Source organism: Neodiprion virginianus, chromosome 6 (genome assembly GCF_021901495.1).
Source record: "Neodiprion virginianus isolate iyNeoVirg1 chromosome 6, iyNeoVirg1.1, whole genome shotgun sequence".
Taxonomy (NCBI): domain Eukaryota; kingdom Metazoa; phylum Arthropoda; class Insecta; order Hymenoptera; family Diprionidae; genus Neodiprion; species Neodiprion virginianus.
This window is the reverse complement of record NC_060882.1, coordinates 20,621,933-20,639,896: the sequence shown is the minus strand read 5'-3', so window position 1 is coordinate 20,639,896 and position 17,964 is coordinate 20,621,933. Positions and strand designations below refer to the sequence as shown.

Sequence of the window (17,964 nt, the reverse complement as noted above, 5' to 3'; positions counted from 1 at the left end):
GCCAGTGCTCGAAAGGAAGGAAATATATAACACAAAGGATAAAAAGTGGAAGTAACGTTTAATCCTGGAGAGCACCGAGGCTGTCCTGGAAAATTTTATCCTGTTTTATTAGATCCCTTAACGGTTAACTGCCGGAGAAATACGAGTGACAAGGTTATATACTTAGATCCTACTTAGTTTAAGGAAGAGAAATATTCAGCGCTAGAGTTAGCTGGAATTAAATTTATAGTTCAAAAACCGGCACGCGTCACAGCTGCTGAGGTTATAGAAAAAGATTGTTAAATAGGAATTCACCGGCGGTGGTAGTCAGGGTATACAACGGTGACTAGTTAGTTGCCGTTGAGATGAGAAAAGAACGGTACGTACATACAAGAGAGGAGAGAATTTAAGAAAGTATTAATATTTCTTTAGATTTTTCCTACCAACGAAGTCCAGCTGCATCTGACAGCACGCCTCCACTCTCTCTCTCTCTCTCTCTCTCTCACTCTCTCTCTGTACCTGAAGAAATTAATATTTTTGCATAATTGAAACTTCCGCTGTATAATACCAACCTGCAATACCTTATATACGTTTATATGTATACGTATACACGCGATATAAAGTTTAATTGGTTGACGAAAAGTTATCCGAGCCTTCAAAGAGATCTTTGACGTGTAATTGAGAAACCGGAATTAAAAAGCGAATCACAAGATTCCTCGATCCTGTTATGCTAATCTCAAATCTCATCTTATCCTATCTTCTGTTTCAGGGATCTTCAGGGCAACAACATTTCCGTAATATTCAAAACCGACTTCGAAGACATGGCCACGCTGCATGTACTGTGAGTATTCATCCAATTTTCATTTTTATCGCGAAAGCACATCCGCGATAGAATCGAATGAATTCACTTCTTAAAGCGTCTCGCTTTCACTCTCGATTTGCCAAGCACAAGGCGAACCGCGCGCGTTCCTTTTTTCAAAATTTAATTTTAGATCAACTCGTTCGCGAAGTTGATTACAAGAGGAAGCAAATAAATTGGCGAGCCTGCATCTGGCAGCACTCAAGATATTTCTGAGCCACTGGCCGTCTCTCATCCATCCGGTTCTCCGGAGCCCCGCTGCTGCACCCCTCGAGGATACCGCGACTAGCAATACATCAGCTCCTGCTTTGAGTAATTAATCGCCCCCCGAACCTAAGATTACCAAGAGATCCGATCCATCCAACTTACGAACGGCATTACCATTCCTGGAATTCCGTGCCTTTCGTTCAAGGCCTTGAGAAATCCCGGTATTAGCGCCTACGAACCGGCAGAAAACGGGCACCGTTTTGATTGATAATCCGCGCCACTATCCCTGAGAAATTACCGCGCCAATTTCGGCAAGAGAGAAAAAGAGAGAGAGAGAGAGAATAGATGTGACTCGTAACTCGCGGAAAATTTGCATCGGTTAAAATATTCGCATCACGACAGGTTACGGCAGAGATCCCACCCTCGTAATCCGGGGATCCGGAATTCAGTTAACCGTTTTAATTGCGACAATGCCGCGCAGTCCGGCGCAATTGCGAGAGTATTGCAGGTACACAACGATCTCGAACATTTATCGTTCTCGCCGTTACTGCACTCGCTCCTCGTAATGGCCGGACCGCCACAGGTGGCCAACTTATACGTACGTATGAACCCGACTCTGTTCCCGTACATCACCGAAGCCAGAACCCGGTGCAGCAGTTTCCTCTCATCGTGCATGCCAAAGCTGACCGATAGCGCGGTTACGCGGCACCGGGAGACGTTTAACCGATCCGATCTCGATTATTCACTCCCCGAATTCATGTTTCACGGAAATTGCAGTCAGATCATAGATGGCTCCTTTTGTGCTTTATATCCATATCGTAAGTTCAAGCTTGCGCTCGTCCCACGATCTGACGATGTTGTGTTTGTCGATTCGTTCGCAGGCAACTTTCCAGTAACCAAATACACACCATCGAACGAGGATCTTTCCAGGATCTCGTCGGCGTCGAGAAACTCCGGCTTAACAACAACCAGATACGATATTTGCCAGACCTTCTCTTCAGCAACATGATGAACCTCAAACGCTTGTGAGTACACGTGTATACGCTTATATACTCTGCTTGTGTTTTGCCCATTTTTGCTTTTTCTCGAGTCGCGTATTTCGGATGGTCTGAAAACTTGGCGTTGGGAGGGAAAAGAATTATCAGGGATATGATCCGCAGGATAAATTACAGCCAGCGTATCCAGACGACCGAAAAAATCAGGAGTGGCTTAGTAACGGAAAAAGGGATAAAGATAAAGAAAACCAATCGAAAAGCGGACAAGGTGAAAAACAGCTTGTCGCAAAGTTGTAGTTTGACGAGCCGAGAGTTGTAATTCCACAGTTCGGTCACGCGACGGTAACGACTGTGTATAAACGAGGAAAATTGTACGGGACACGTGTTTCGCCTCGATGAATTTAATATTGCATAGCCCTTCGTACCAGTTCCGAGGTCGATACTGCACATTCATTTTTCACGACCAGAATGGTTAATGTGTCTGTCGCATAGAGTTGGCCGCATTCGCGGTAAGACAGTGACACCGGGAACTTCGAACTGCTTCCCGGTACTTTGTACTTTTGTGGTAAAGAATGCAACGAGGTTTAAAAAGGCACGCTGAGAATTGAGAATCGGCGGTGTAATTTTTCCGCCGACTTCATATCTCGACGTGCATTCCTTCCGTTTCTATAAATCTGTTGTCACTCGCGCATGTATCCGCACGTGTATCTCGTTTGCTGACAAGTTAGGCGTGAAATTACCTACAGCCAGAAGAAACTTTTTTTCTCCTTAGTCGTGCGTTCCTTCGTTTCTCAGCTGCGAGTCGGCTCCCGTTGAAAGTATAAAAAGAAAACTTTTTCCAAAGGCTTTATTGTGAAATTCACGATGACGTAAACAGGGATCGATTTGGTTTCCTGTTACCGAGATTGGAACGTACCTTATTTTACCCTAGCAGGTTATACGTTGTACCCGGGTTACCTTACCTAATAAATAACCGTCCCTTTTCGTGAAAATAAAATACACACACTTTATTATCTCCTACATATTTTATACAAATTCACTCTCGATCCTTTTGAATTGATCTCGTTCGACGTGGGCGTTATTCAATCAAACGTCAATTTTGATCAGTATACAAGAATGTTACGATATTATATTCCCCTGGTCGAACGTTTACCCTTAAAATAAACCCCGCATATCGATAAATATCCTCCGGTCACTTTTCTCCAATTACATTCCTCAACATCATCCCCGCCTCTCCTAAATATATACTCTCCTAAAATCGTCCTCAGTATTCGACCGATGTACGTACGAGGCTCTTGAACCGCTATCTTCACACCTCTGCACCCCTTCATCTGGATAGCATAAACTTCCAAGTAGTTCTATTTCGCGCCCATTCCATTTACAACTCGACCTTAGCCGTAACCTTTCTCTGTACGTTCGAACCTCCGCCTGCACCCCGCGTACTTCGTGAGATGATGGATGAAGAACCGGACAAGGATCTCCGGCTCGTTCCCCTCACGATCCCGCGAACTTCAACTTCAACTTCAACTTCAGCTTCAACCTCAACTTTAACTCCAGCCTCGAGTCCGTCACTTCACTCGCCGTTGGTTTACAAGTGGCACCTGCACCCTTCGATTTCGACTTGAGCTGTTACACTCCTTCTATAATTCCGTCAGATTGAGATGACCGTGCGAAAAAGTTTCCCGCCAACCCCCACCGCCCCCAATTTTCAAGCCTTATTCAGCATCCACTTGCTAAGCTTTAAACAACCGATGACTGGACATTGTAATCGGGTAGCATCGGCACCTACATATTGTAACGGCTAAACGTACAGCGGTTAAACGCCCAAGTGAGGGAAAAATTGTAACGTGATGAGAGCAGTGCCCTGCGATTGTTGCAGCAATGGCTAGTCGCAAGTTTGTCCTACATTACCGATAAATTATGAAAAACACTGAATAATTCATACGGGGCAACGGATCTAACTTTCTCAAAGCCTCTCAAAGTGGATTGCCGACTATTCGTGCAATTCGATTGATCGTCCAGCTCGGCGCCGACTTGGTCAGACATCCTGCCGTTAATACAGTAAGCCGGATTGTATTATATAACGCCGATCGATTCGACCAAATTTCATTAACCCACCGTGCCACCCAATGTGTCAAACGCCGTGTTAATTGGCCTCAGTTCCAAAGCTCGCAACCTCCTGGCTATCCGTCTTGGATTTTACGGTCCTTCGCTCGATTACGCGGGTGACAGGTGTCATGATACATGAAGTTCCCATCAGAAGTTGGCTGGATAGCCCCGCGCTAACCAGACGTTTGTAATGATAGGCTAACTTGGAAGACTGACCCGCGGTCGAGCCGGTCTTATGCGATGACCGTCCCATTGGCTGAATCTTTCAATCTGTAATTATATACTGGCCGAGGTTCAACCTGACGGCCAAGGCACTCGAGAGTTTGGACAAGCTGTCCGACAGCCCGGCATTAAAGGCCAACACAGATGCAAGACGCCGTGATTGCCCTAATTTTTTTCATCGGCTCGAATCAAATCACCAAATTGCACCCAATTGTTCCATCCACCCCGAGTGTTGAATTATTCGCCGAATATCGAACGGGTCGAATTCCTTGTTGCTGACCGCAACGGGATCCATTTATCACTTTAAATTTTTCACAGGGTGTGCAAACATGTAAAGTCTCGCTCCGAATCCGTAACGTCAATTTTTCCGGTCTGAATACTGCGATGAAAGAAAGTTGACGCCTTGCTTGGGATTTAATTTTAGTCGTGATATAAAATGGTTTATCGATCGCCGAATTCAATCCCCGTCAATTTCTGATATTGGCCTTTTGATGCCGATTAGTTAATTAATTAATTCAATAAGTAATGAAGTCTCGTGGTCTCTCCTCGCCTCGTTATTCGCCATGGCTGTAAAGCCGATTTCCTCGTTCTCCAATTACCTGCAGCAACGTCTATCCGTAATGCCTAATCTCATTTTTCTACCTTCTCTGTTTTTTACGCCGGTCTCGTTTGGCCGAAGTTGAGACGCCAGGGTGACAAAGTTCACCAAGTCGTGACACACGAAGTGAGGCGAGTCGTTCACTTAGCAATAAAGATTTATCGATCGATACGCGCTCTGGGCCAGCTTTCCTACGTTATTAAGCTTTAAACGGAGTTTCTTGACATAGTCGGTTTCAAAGGTCGTCACAGTTTTGCATGGCATAAATCACGCTGGACTCGAGATCGATCGGAGCTAAATTACTATCTGCTATATCGAGGGATAAGCAATGCCCTCTTCCACCGCAGTCCATTACTCAGGGCATAAATGCGTAGCAAGATTTACAGTGCGAAACGTTGCTTACCGGCAATGCTGAATGGAAACTAAATTCTGCAAAGCGAAGATTGCAATTTGCTTAAATAAAACAAGGGTATCCGTTCATCGATCACGCCTGTCTGTCAGCAACAGCTTATTATTTACGTTCTTCTTACCGCAAATCAGAGAGTAAAGACGATGGTATCGTTCACCTTTCCATCTTGAAAAACAGTTGTTATATTTGCACTAGAAGTAGCACCTACGCATAGCGATTTACCATCGTCTAACACATGCTATTCGACTTGTTTTCCACGCGATCCGAAACTGCTCCTGTTTTATGTCATTTTCACTTTAAGCAGTCGGCGACCCCATATTTCTATTTTCAACTTTCTCACCAGCACGAACGTCGTAAAGTATTTTCAGAATACCCCACGTTTTACGAGGAGACTATCGTTGCGGGATAACAGAATACTGATAAGAACGCAATGACGGTGTGTCGATAGACATGGACAAGTTGAATTGGGGCGGGCTGGAGTTGGGATTTACTAAAGATCCTTCACGGTATCGAGGACACCGTACTAGAGAGTATAAAATTGCATTTCGGAAACCAGGCAATCCGTATTACGCGCAGTACCTTATCGACCGTATATTTCATCCGCTTGACCTGCATGGGGAAAAATAAATTCAATCATTGAGAATCGCATTCAATGTACGGATATGAATCGTCGTTCCTGTTACAGGGACCTGAGCCACAATCAAATCGCGATGCTTGGACCGAAGACTTTGAGAGGAGTTTCAGCCCTCAAGCACTTGTAAGTATTGACAAATTCGATACCGTACCGGTACCTCGTATCGCACTATTCTCGGTCAATTCCTGCTATGTATATTAAAAAGGAGCCCTGAGCTACGGTTGATAGATCAAAAGTATTCTCCAGTCGATACCTCTCTCCCTTAACACACTGCAGCATTACAGTTCCCGTTGGGTGAAATTCCCGGGACCCGGTAACGCAGAAAGCATGGGTCCAAGGAACCAGCAGGGATTTACCGATAATTTTTATTCACCTGTAGGGAAAAAGGTTGTCTGTAAAACTCGTCGTTACAGCTTCTTTCGCATTTTCCAGGCTTCTGGATAACAATGTGCTGACCTGTATCGACGAGGCGTCCATTAGAGAACTTAAGGACTTAGAAATACTGTAAGTACATTGAAAAGTTGGCTCGAGTTTGCCAGACTTAGAGAATGAAAATGGATGGTTAACCAGATTCTTCGGTTATGAACATTGACGGTATAAATTTGAGAGCAACCGTAATCATAGCCAAACGATTAACATCCCCTTTTCAGAACGTTGAACAACAACAAACTGGTGACCCTCGGTAAAGAAATGCTGTCGGGATTGAGTCGACTGCGAACATTGCGCCTCGGGGAAAATTCTTTAGCCTGTGATTGTCATCTGGCCTGGATGGCCAGACACTTGCGAAACTACCCTCGCCTGGGTCAACACACCCGCTGTGCGAGTCCTGCGAATTTAAAGGGGCACAGCCTGGCTGACCTGCAGGTAAGTTGATCGCAATTTAAAATTGTCGAGGCAGAGGACGTGATTTTTGGCAATAAAATTTCATTCGTACTTAGGAACACGAGTTCAAGTGTCCGGGGTTGGTGGAACGCGCCAATTCGGAATGCAGCGCCGAACCTCAGTGCCCACATCCCTGTGGATGTTCCAACGGTATAGTTGACTGCAGGGAAAAATCTCTTACCAAAGTTCCCACTCATTTGCCCGAGGACACTACCGAATTGTGAGTTAAATTTCGAGGTATTACCTTAAAATTGGCGCTAGTTCGATCCGGACTGTTTTCACACACAATGTTGCCTTTTCTTCTACTTTCAGACGTCTGGAACAAAACGACATCACGGAGATACCGTCTAAGGCCTTCTCACCGTACAGAAAATTGATACGAATGTGAGAATTGATTCTGTCGATTTTTTTCCTTTTCTCACATCCTACAATTCAACCGGTCGTAAAATAATGTTACTCTTCATTCTTGCAGTGACTTGAGCAACAATAAAATTAGGAAACTGGCCGCAGACGCATTCCATGGATTGAAGGCACTTGAGTCGCTGTGAGTATGGTTTATAGATTCATATCTCTCTCCTTTTCAATTCAATCACCAATGGAGTCGTTTGATTTAATCTACGTACATCACGATTCCAGGGTTCTTTACGGCAACAAGATATCCGAGCTTCCGGGAGGACTGTTTCAAGGACTCACAAATCTGCAGCTCCTGTAAGTCTAAAAATGCGAAATGTACGCAAGGAACCGATCATACCTGAGACTTCATGAGACTGTAGCCATAATCTTGCTAATTTCTTAAAGGTTGCTCAACTCGAACGAGATATCGTGCATCCGAACGGACCTCTTCAAGGATTTGACGAGCCTGACCTTGCTGTCCTTGTATTCGAACAAGATAAAGTCCCTGGCAAATGGAACGTTTGCGAACCTAAAAAGCTTCAAGACACTGTCAGTATATCGAATATGCTTCTCATTTCTCATTGCCGCATGTCGTCGTAGACTCACGCCGTGCATTCAGAATGATTAGATTAACACGCGAATTAATCCCCCAGACATCTGGCTCGCAACCCAATCATCTGTGACTGTAATTTGCGCTGGTTAAACATCTACCTCCAAGCTCATCCCGTCGAGACGTCGGGGGCGAGGTGCGAGGCACCCAAGCGAATATACCGTCGCAAAATTGATGCCTTGCGCGACGACAAGTTCAAATGTAAGGGTAAGCACGAATCAAATTTCAATCTCTCTTCTTACTTCGACAGGGTGACTCAGGTTGGTACCTCCTTCGCACTGTGCACCAACAGCTTGTGGCATGCTCGATGTAATCTGATCATTCTTTCACCAGCCACATTTGCGTGTTCTGAGAAATTCGTTCATTTGATGACTAAGTTGACTTGCGATCAATGGCCAAAGCTCCTTGAACGTAAATAAAAGTATTCGTCAACGGCGATCGAGGATATCGATTTTTCTCAGAATCGGCAATACTCACCTTACATTACCTTTCCACGATATAGGTATAGGTATAGTTATAAGGCGAGGCACGTGTCTTTGCGTGAGCATAGTCTGCGTATAACTGCTATCATGAATTGAAACCGAAATTCGAATTGAATTTTCATTTTAAAATTATCTCGACTAATCATCATTTACTACATATAATTTGGTATTATTCATGATTAATTTACGATTGACAAATGAAATCATCGACATGCATGACGTCGTACAGTTTGAAAGTAAAATAATTGAAACGTGCCTCGCGTTAGATGAAAAAACAAACAACAGTAATATCCACTTGCTACAAAATTCTCAAAAGTAGTCCGAGAGCGAAGTTCTGAATTCTATAAAATAAGTAAGAATTCTATAAATGTGCGGAACTTTCAAGGTAAAGTTGCATGTAACACAGCATGAAAGACTATTTCATCAAATTCATAGTTTCAATTGTCATTATCAACTACAAAATTTTCTTGAAAAAATAATGACACAGAAGAAGAAAGAAATCAATTCTGTCCTACTGGTAGGCTATAACTCGATAATCTGATGTAAATATATCTTAAAACAGATTGTGTAGTAATATTTAATTATACACGTCACTTAGATCAGGGAATTTATCTAATTCTTGAAAGTATTATACAACTGCAGTGGTTCGTGTTTCTTGAAATTTTGCAAAGATCAATAAAATAATACAAGTTGAAGTTAATTGACTTATTGTTAACTAGACTTCATAATTATGAACAACAGGCCAAAATTTTCGAAAACCAATTTCAATGTGCGGAGAAAATTAAAATGTCGTTGTTAACTGTAGAGTTTTCAAAGCAAAATTGTGTTGACAATCACCCTTCATCATAACCGGCGTTACATTTCATAATCATAACATCGCTCATGTAGCTTCGTCTTCCATTTATCGAGTCGTACATCGCAAATGATCTGGTACATACTGCAAGGAGTAGCGCAGGCAATTTCAATTGAATTTTGCATTATGGTATACATAATGTCGTTAACAGGTGACGAAGAACTCCTGACAAAACGAGCTGGTGAATGCGTCTTACCAGGCTCTTGTCCCTCACCCTGTACATGTAACGGAGCTACAGTCGATTGCTCCGATAAGAAGCTCACAACGATTCCAAAGGATATCCCTATTTACACTTCCACATTGTGAGTATTTTTTAAAATTTCGAAAAATCGGCCGTTCGTAATATTATGTACCGCAGGTTCATGTACACGATTGTTTAAATACCTCATTAACGAAAGTTAACGATTTCGCCGTGACCTTGATGACAGAACTGATTTGTCCATTTTAAATACTAAACACGATCGTTACCGCCGCACAGGTTACTTGGGAACAATGATTTGGATAAAATCAAGGCGGACGGAATTTTCGAGAAATTACCAGAGCTGCAGCATTTGGATTTGAGGAGAAACAAAATATCCCGTATCGAAGCTTCGGCCTTCAAAGGGTCTAACAAACTTACAGATTTGTGAGTATAACATGTCATGTTCGACGCGAAGAAATTCGTGACTTGCATCTCGCCAATCGCAGCCTTGGAGTAACGACGTTTCACATTATTTCAGGCTGCTGTCCGAAAACAGATTGAGAGAAGTTCACAACAAGATGTTCACCGGTCTGAGCAATTTGAAAACACTGTGAGTGCAACAAAACTAGAGATCTTCTTTGATGAGGAGTTTAAGAGATAATTCATCTAACAGACTCTCCGAATTTATTATTACAGAAATCTTCACGGAAATGCGATCACTTGCGTGATGCCCGGATCGTTTGACAGCTTAGTACGCGTTCATACGATGTGAGTTCTCAAGATTGCCCTTTTCTTCACTTAACTGTCAGAAAGGCAAGAGCCTTCAGGTCGTCAAATTTTAAAATTTTTTTTCCTTCAGTGACCTTCAAGGAAATCCCCTGTCGTGCAATTGCCACTTATCGTGGTTTGCCGAATGGCTCAGAGGGCGAGATCTTCAGGGCATAACCGGCCGGTGTCACGATCCTCCAAGATTGAAAGACGCGATCATCAAGGACATACCTCAACACGAGTTCAAGTGCAACAGTAAGTCGGCGTTTCTTTAGACTCTTCGTTTCGCTACTGATAAATACTGAATTAACCGACGAATTGCAATGGCTGTTTCTTGTTCCACAGGTGACAGCATCGGGTGCCTTGGCGATGAATATTGCCCCCCTCAATGCCACTGCGCTGGATCAGTTGTCAGATGTTCGAGATCACATTTGACCGAAATACCACGTGGAATTCCACCGGAAACTACCGAACTTTACTTGGATGTGAACGACATTAAGACCATTCAAATTGAAAGGCTGAACCATCTCAGAGCGCTGACAAGGCTGTGAGTATACTTGTGAAGTTGACAATAATGACTAAATCTCGCGATTCATTCGACTTTTTGCTTCTCTTTCCCACAGAGACCTGAGCAACAATCAAATAGGCATGTTATCCAACGACACGTTCAGGAATCTGACGAAACTTTCAACGCTGTGAGTTTAATCAAATGCTTCTTTGTATGTACCAATTGTAAATTACAGTTTGGCATCATTTTCTCAACTCTTGTCATTCGTTGTGATGTTACAGAATCATAAGTTACAACAAACTGCAGTGTGTGCAGCGCAACGCTCTTGCAGGACTTAAATCCCTCCGAATAATGTAAGTTGTTCTGTTTCTCGTCTTCTTTTTCTCAAATATGCAATGTGCATTATTGACGATATAATTATTACTGTTGTCAAAGATACATGTCATAGAAAATGTTGAAAATAAGTTGATGCCTTTCAGCTCTCTCCACGGTAACGATATCTCGCTTATTTCCGAGGGAGCCTTCGAGGATTTAAAGTCCATCACCCACCTGTGAGCATCCTTGCCTTACCACACGCTTTTTAAACAATATTCAGATCCCAATCCATTGTGATACTTTTTTAGGGCACTTGGGTCAAATCCACTCTACTGCGACTGCAGCATGAGATGGTTAGCCGATTGGGTGAAAAAGGATTACGTCGAGCCGGGTATCGCTCGATGCATGGATCCACCCAGTATGAAAGATAAATTGCTTCTGTCAACACCAGCATCCGCCTTCCAATGTAAAAGTAAGTATTATATAAAGTTATCACTAATGATTTAGGGGATAGAGTTGAAATTGGGGCTAAAAAAAACGTGCTTGTACTTGAATTTAACGATCGCAACTCGGGAGGGGGGGATTGAATCTTCCAATACGATTGTACCCATCAGAGATTGTGAGAAAATATTTAGCGATAGCTGAAGTATCTTGCCAAATATCGAAGTAGTCCACATTCCATTCCATTTTCTAAATCTGTAATATTGTTTATTTTGGCCCGCCTTTTAGAATGGCACTCAAATTGCTCATTAATTTTAGACTTATCTTCTGTGCAGCAAAACAGCAGCCAGCCGAGGTCCTGGCCAAGTGCGACATGTGCTACACGGCCCCTTGTCAGAACGGAGGTTTCTGCGAAACGCTACCCGATAGAGAATTTCGTTGTAAGTGCGCACCAGGATATCACGGGGACAGGTGTCAGTATAAAATTGACGCGTGCTATGGAAATCCTTGCCGGAACTCCGGAACTTGCAAAGTACTGGAGGAAGGAAGATTCAGGTAACTATGTCCATGGTGATTCTATTCTTAAGTAGTTTGTGCCAGGGTAAACGTAAGGATTGTACGTAGGACAATATTCTGTTACATGTATACTGCCGCTGTCTTCCTCTCGCAGTGTTAGTTTATCATTTTTCTCTACTTCTACGATTTACCGTGTGAAACGCCTATCAGTATCTTTACACGTAGCATCCCCAATTTTTTGTTCGAACCTTTTCTTGTTCTCACAAATCGGTGGAGGACGTACGATTGTTACTCTATAGGTAAATTTATCGAATGGAATCCGAAGGCATAGAACTTGTAATACGTAGAACTTGGTCCGTAGCTGGTAGGTAGCTGGTAGATCTTTTTGGGTAGCCCATTAGGTTTGAGTTTGAAATTAGAGGACGAGGTTTTGGTTGGTAGCGGATCACCCGCGATCCAATTTTGGGCTCAATGTCTTGATTGACGTTCAGTCAATGTGTGACAGTTGCGACTGCACCTCCGGTTACGGGGGCCTCAGATGTGAGAACAACATCGACGACTGCGTGGGAAACAAATGTTCGAACAACTCGACCTGCGTGGACCTGGTTCAGGCCTACAGATGCCAATGCACCGCGGGCTTCATGGGAGAATACTGTCAAGAGAAAATTCCATTCTGCACAAAAGGACACGACCCCTGTGAGAACGGAGGTCGATGCGTCGACCACCAAACCCACTACAGCTGCGAGTGCCCACTCGGATTCTCGGGCTTTAACTGCTCAAACAATCTGGATGATTGCGCTAATCATCTGTGCCAGGTACGATACACTCAGATATTCACCTGCGTTATACGTTTAATGATTCGTGTACACTCGGACAGTAGCGCCGTCGCTATACGTATCGTCACGGTGAAACCTTCTTTCAGAATGGTGCAACCTGCATCGACGGCATAAACAATTACGAATGTAAGTGCGCGGGGGAGTTTGAAGGGAGGTATTGCGAAGTGGCGCCGGCAATCGCCATGCTCTATCCTCAAACGAGTCCTTGTGCTCATCACGATTGCCTTCACGGTGTCTGTTTTCAACCCTCCCCTGCCTCCACCGCGGACTACCTCTGCCAGTGCCATCCCGGTTATACTGGTAAGGATACCCATTGAGACCCGAACAACTCACCGTGTTTTAGTGTTTCATTTGCTGCGATGCAAAATTAATCCTTCTCCCCACCTTAACCAGGAAAACGATGCGAGTACCTGACAAGTCTGAGCTTTGTGGATAACAGCTCGCTGGTCGAGCTTGAGCCACTTCGCACAAGGCCTGAAGCCAACGTGACCATAGTGTTCACCACGACTAACGAGAATGGAGTTCTGCTTTACGACGGACAGAATGGGGAACACATTGCTGTTGAATTGTACAACGGCCGTGTCAGAGTGTCATACGATGTCGGTAACTACCCGACCTCAACAATGTACAGCTACGAAATGGTGTCTGATGGAAAACCGCACAAGGCCGAGTTGTTGGCTATTAAAAAGAACTTTACTATGAGCGTCGACAGCGGAACTGCCAGGAGCATCATCAACGAGGGACCAAGGGACTATCTGAAGCTGACCACGTCCATGTTCATTGGTGGTGTTCCTCCAGAGACTGCCGGCGTCGCATTCACCGAGTTCCATTTGAGAAACACGACTAGTTTCCAAGGTAATCTCTTATTCAGGTTTTTAATTCCCACAACGAATTGTCACGTTTAATCATTCTCCGCGTCTTCTTTAGGCTGTATATCGGAAATGTGGATCAACCACAAACTCGTTGACTTTAGCAACGCAGTAAAGATAAACAAGGTTACACCAGGCTGCATTTCTGGCGAAGAAGAGGCTGATGAGGCGAGTAGCACCGATACTAGAGACATCATCAGTAGTAGCGAAGAGACTAACGAACAAATTAGTCGTGAGCATTCTGGTAAATAAATCTAGCTATCACAATATTTATCCATATCGGAGTTGAGCCAATAATTTATCGAATACAACCTCACGCCGGTTGTACGGAAAAGCTCTCATTTCAACTCATGTTCACAGACATAGCCGTATCAGCACCAGGCACAGGAGTGAGCGATCTATGCGCAGGACACGAGTGTAAAAAAGGATCGCAGTGTGTTCCAAATCCGTTTTTAAACGGATACACTTGCAAATGCCAAGCAGGGTGGCAGGGATTATTTTGCGAAAAAGGTAGAGCAACCATAAGATCTCGCATGACAGTATCTCACTAAAACGGCACTAACGTACATGTCGTCATAAAAATCGTATTATCATTCTTCACGTGTTCATTCGCGTACTAGGCGTTGGAAAATGACGGTTCAATGAGAGATTGTAAACATACTTAGGAGCATGACAAATTACAATTTTTGCCATGTTTACAGCACCAACATGTCGCAAAGAACACACTCGAGAATATTACAGCGAAAATGGATGTCGCAGCCGACGGCCGGTAAAATTAGCCAAGTGTTGGGGAAGCTGCGGCAACTCCTGCTGCCGACCGCGTAAAACCAAGAGACGCAAGGTGAATATATATATATATATATTTTATTGATATGGAATACTGCATGGGTTGGAGAAAAAAAAAACATGACTTCAAGAACATTTATTGAAGGAATCATCGCAGAAAACGCTTCGGACTATTGACTCAGATGCAGTTTCTGTTTTGAATATCGAAATATAAACGCTTTCTGAATTATCAGTTAATTGGATCTGATTATGATTTCAGGTCCGTCTAATTTGCACTGATGGTACACGGTACACGAAGGACGTGGACCTAGTGCGCAAGTGTGCATGCACACGGAAGTGCTACTAGGCACAACGCACATCTCACGCACTAATATTGACCACTTAAATACAAAAAAGGTACACAATGCAACCTCTGACTCCAAGTTTGAAAGCAAATAGCTACAGCAACCAAGATAATTAATAATAAATAAATCAATAAAGTGAATCAGTGAAGAAGTGCGGGGTACACTAGATGGACACACAGCTGGCTCAGTGTGATAATATGTATTATTGAATATATTATACGCATAAACTATATACGTACTGTATTAAATTTTGGGTGTAATAAGTAACGAACACGTGGACTAATTTAAAAGGTAAAAGAAAAATAAATAAATAAATAAACAGGAACAGAAGAAGAACAAACTTGATCTGTTTTGACAGATATACAGGTATATACATAGTATTTCAAATTATATATAAAATTAACGCATGTACACGTAGAAACTGTGTGCGTAACGAAATGTAATTGTAATTCCCACGAAATATCCCTCATACGCAAACGATCAGTTCTCTCACGATGATGTTGCAATGTATACTGTATGGCAGACTGTAAAGTGTGAACAAATTTCAAATTCTTCTTGATTTTTAAATTATTATAGGAATTACGTTCCCAAGATTTTTAATTCTCATATTATACATAGATATTATACAAATATAAAATATAAATGCTGCGTTGGGCGTAAATAATAATCGAATAGACAATTTTTGATAAGATTTCATCAATATTTATATTATATACAATAGCTCGTACGGTTATTACGTAGTTGTGCTAAATGAAAAAAATTAATTTATAGACCAGTGGCAGAGCTGGCTATATAATATCGAGGTGTTTGTAAACAAGTATATTTTATCTATTTGAAACTATAGTATCGGAGTAAGAAAATAATAATTATGATAATCATTGGTATATATGTAATTAATTTACGTACAACAGTTCTTACACACGGACACATCCTCTTCAAAGATCAGTATACCTATAAAATAATAAATATGTTATGTAAATTAAAAGTCCGTAAGACCGCGTGACGCCAAATTTTATACATTGTATTACACGCAAGTATATAATTAAAGTATTTATTTCAAATTTAAACACTGCAAACATTTTTTTCTGTAAACACTCGAAATCGTAACAAATAGTCTGAAGACTGAAACGCTATGATTCTCGAAAAAAATTAATGTCTGTTCGTACATCTTTACATCATGAATCAAAATTGGATCTTCGGAACAAATTAATGACAAAGTAAAAAATATATATACATATATAAATATGAATATAAGAGACTCGATCTTCTGCTAGCGAAATACTTTATCAATTATACCGGTGAATATTAAGCCACCTAACAAAGAAAAATTTTCAGGCGAATGATCTTTTCTAATGTGCAGTTTTATAGGACTGGAAATTATTTTTGAAAGAGCAGAAGTTTGTCGTTCTTCACTTTGGTTTTTCCTCAATACTTAGTACATGTATTAGTAGTTGATGAAGCATTTTGATAGCGATAAGATATCCCTTGTAATTATACTATGCTGTAACTTGTAAGGTATGAATAATTTTCATGGCTTGCCATTCCATTGCATATATTTATACATGATATTTTAGAATTTCAATTACTGTAATAAAAGAACTGATAATTAATTTACAAACCCTTTTCTTCACACTTGCATAGAACTGGAAACATAACGATTAAGATAAACGTTGAATATTTAATTACGAAAGCCACTGCCAATATTTTTCGAGATCGACTTAAAACGGAAATGGCTTTTTCTCGATCAACCTTGCTCGGTTTTCTCGATAATCAATGCTTGCATGTGTGAGCTTAATCGTTACGCTGATCGAGCCCAATCCTACAGTTTCACTGAGTACGCATCAGAATGCACCTTAAAAATCCTTTTAATGGCAAGTCATTCAGCGGTATAACAATACAGACAGAAAAATTCCGACTTCCTATTGTAACGAAACATGCCTATATTATACATTTATATTTGTAATTACTGAAGATCTCGAACTCAGTTGTGAAATATAATATTATCATTTCATGAAATTATTAGCTACGTAAGCACATAATCTGTCTACAATTAATGTACCGTGAATGATACATCCAGATTGAGAACTTAAGAATAATATAACTAACAATAATATAACAAGCAACAATAATAAGCTTAATGATAATAATGATAGAAATAACAACCTACTCGTCATATTATTATTATCAAAAACGGAAGCAAATATATATATATATATATATTATTTTCTATTGAAAAAAACGTCACGTTAGATATAATAGATAGTCGTATGATAGTTGATGCAGATAGGTCTTACATTAGATATTACTGACTGGTAGGACCCAAATTTTGACCAATCTACAAATGGAGTTACGAATTAAATTTAGTTTCAAAATGAATAAATGTGAATACTACGTTTTATGACAGTGAATGCTCTTTAACACATGCATTCGTCTTTCGCAGACAATGATTAGCCTGACCTAAGAGTGTGGAGTAAAAACCAGATTCAGGAACTGCAGTAAAATACGGACTGAGACATGAACATGAAACTGCAACTGTGTGTAAGCCTTCACGAAAAACAACCCCCAAATTTTTTCTTACGGGAAATAAGCATTATGTACGAGTTGACGGTGCGGATTTACACCCAAGTTGAGGTTTTTTGTGTGAGGTAAGCTTATGGTACAGCGATATGTGACTGGAGGACATGGCTTCTCTCTTCAGAAGCATGAGCGAAATGCTTGCATGAATATAATAGCGAAGACGGTGTAAGTGATATGAGAGTCTAGATGTAATATTTACGATTTTCTTTCGTAAAAAAATGCCATTTTTAACTGTGAGGGAAATTTTGAGACTCCCCATAATCATTATTTACTTGGATTCTTCATCTGAAGATTCAGTTTGCTATCGTAAGTCGCGGATCCTTTGGTAACTCATCGATCTAGACTTAAGATTGAACATCTCCGACAAAGTTCTACCAACTACTACGGGATAACCTAGCAAGTATGGAGATATTTTCGTTGCTTACAGCGACTCTGAACTGAAAACAATCGTTTCCTCTATCAAGAATACGTCGAAATGGTGAATCAAATGATTTATTCCAGCACTTTTCAAAATCGCGAAAATTTTCGCAAAAATGCAAAAGGGTTTGATGGTTTGATGGTTTTATTATCATCTTTCACATAACAATATTG

General features: G+C 41.5%; 1 protein-coding gene across 5 annotated transcripts in view; it reads left to right on the top strand.

Moving 5' to 3' along the window:
• LOC124306967 (protein slit) overlaps positions 1-16,406 on the top strand; it is a 200,497-nt gene extending 184,091 nt beyond the window's left edge. For 3 of the 5 annotated variants that reach the window (XM_046768186.1, XM_046768189.1, XM_046768188.1), the window contains 29 exons: positions 749-820; positions 1,927-2,070; positions 6,064-6,135; positions 6,445-6,516; positions 6,663-6,876; positions 6,951-7,114; positions 7,207-7,278; positions 7,367-7,438; positions 7,531-7,602; positions 7,693-7,836; positions 7,941-8,104; positions 9,384-9,534; positions 9,711-9,857; positions 9,952-10,023; positions 10,110-10,181; positions 10,273-10,436; positions 10,527-10,728; positions 10,805-10,876; positions 10,971-11,042; positions 11,169-11,240; positions 11,313-11,476; positions 11,781-12,000; positions 12,467-12,776; positions 12,884-13,097; positions 13,191-13,652; positions 13,725-13,910; positions 14,027-14,176; positions 14,368-14,507; positions 14,712-16,406. In XM_046768186.1, the coding sequence (XP_046624142.1) occupies positions 749-820; positions 1,927-2,070; positions 6,064-6,135; positions 6,445-6,516; positions 6,663-6,876; positions 6,951-7,114; positions 7,207-7,278; positions 7,367-7,438; positions 7,531-7,602; positions 7,693-7,836; positions 7,941-8,104; positions 9,384-9,534; positions 9,711-9,857; positions 9,952-10,023; positions 10,110-10,181; positions 10,273-10,436; positions 10,527-10,728; positions 10,805-10,876; positions 10,971-11,042; positions 11,169-11,240; positions 11,313-11,476; positions 11,781-12,000; positions 12,467-12,776; positions 12,884-13,097; positions 13,191-13,652; positions 13,725-13,910; positions 14,027-14,176; positions 14,368-14,507; positions 14,712-14,798 (4,219 nt within the window). In that variant the 3' untranslated portion in view covers positions 14,799-16,406. The remainder of the gene's footprint in view (positions 1-748; positions 821-1,926; positions 2,071-6,063; positions 6,136-6,444; positions 6,517-6,662; positions 6,877-6,950; positions 7,115-7,206; positions 7,279-7,366; positions 7,439-7,530; positions 7,603-7,692; positions 7,837-7,940; positions 8,105-9,383; positions 9,535-9,710; positions 9,858-9,951; positions 10,024-10,109; positions 10,182-10,272; positions 10,437-10,526; positions 10,729-10,804; positions 10,877-10,970; positions 11,043-11,168; positions 11,241-11,312; positions 11,477-11,780; positions 12,001-12,466; positions 12,777-12,883; positions 13,098-13,190; positions 13,653-13,724; positions 13,911-14,026; positions 14,177-14,367; positions 14,508-14,711) is intronic. The other 2 variants (XM_046768187.1, XM_046768190.1) reach the window with 2 other exon arrangements.
• The last annotated feature ends 1,558 nt before the right edge of the window (positions 16,407-17,964 follow it).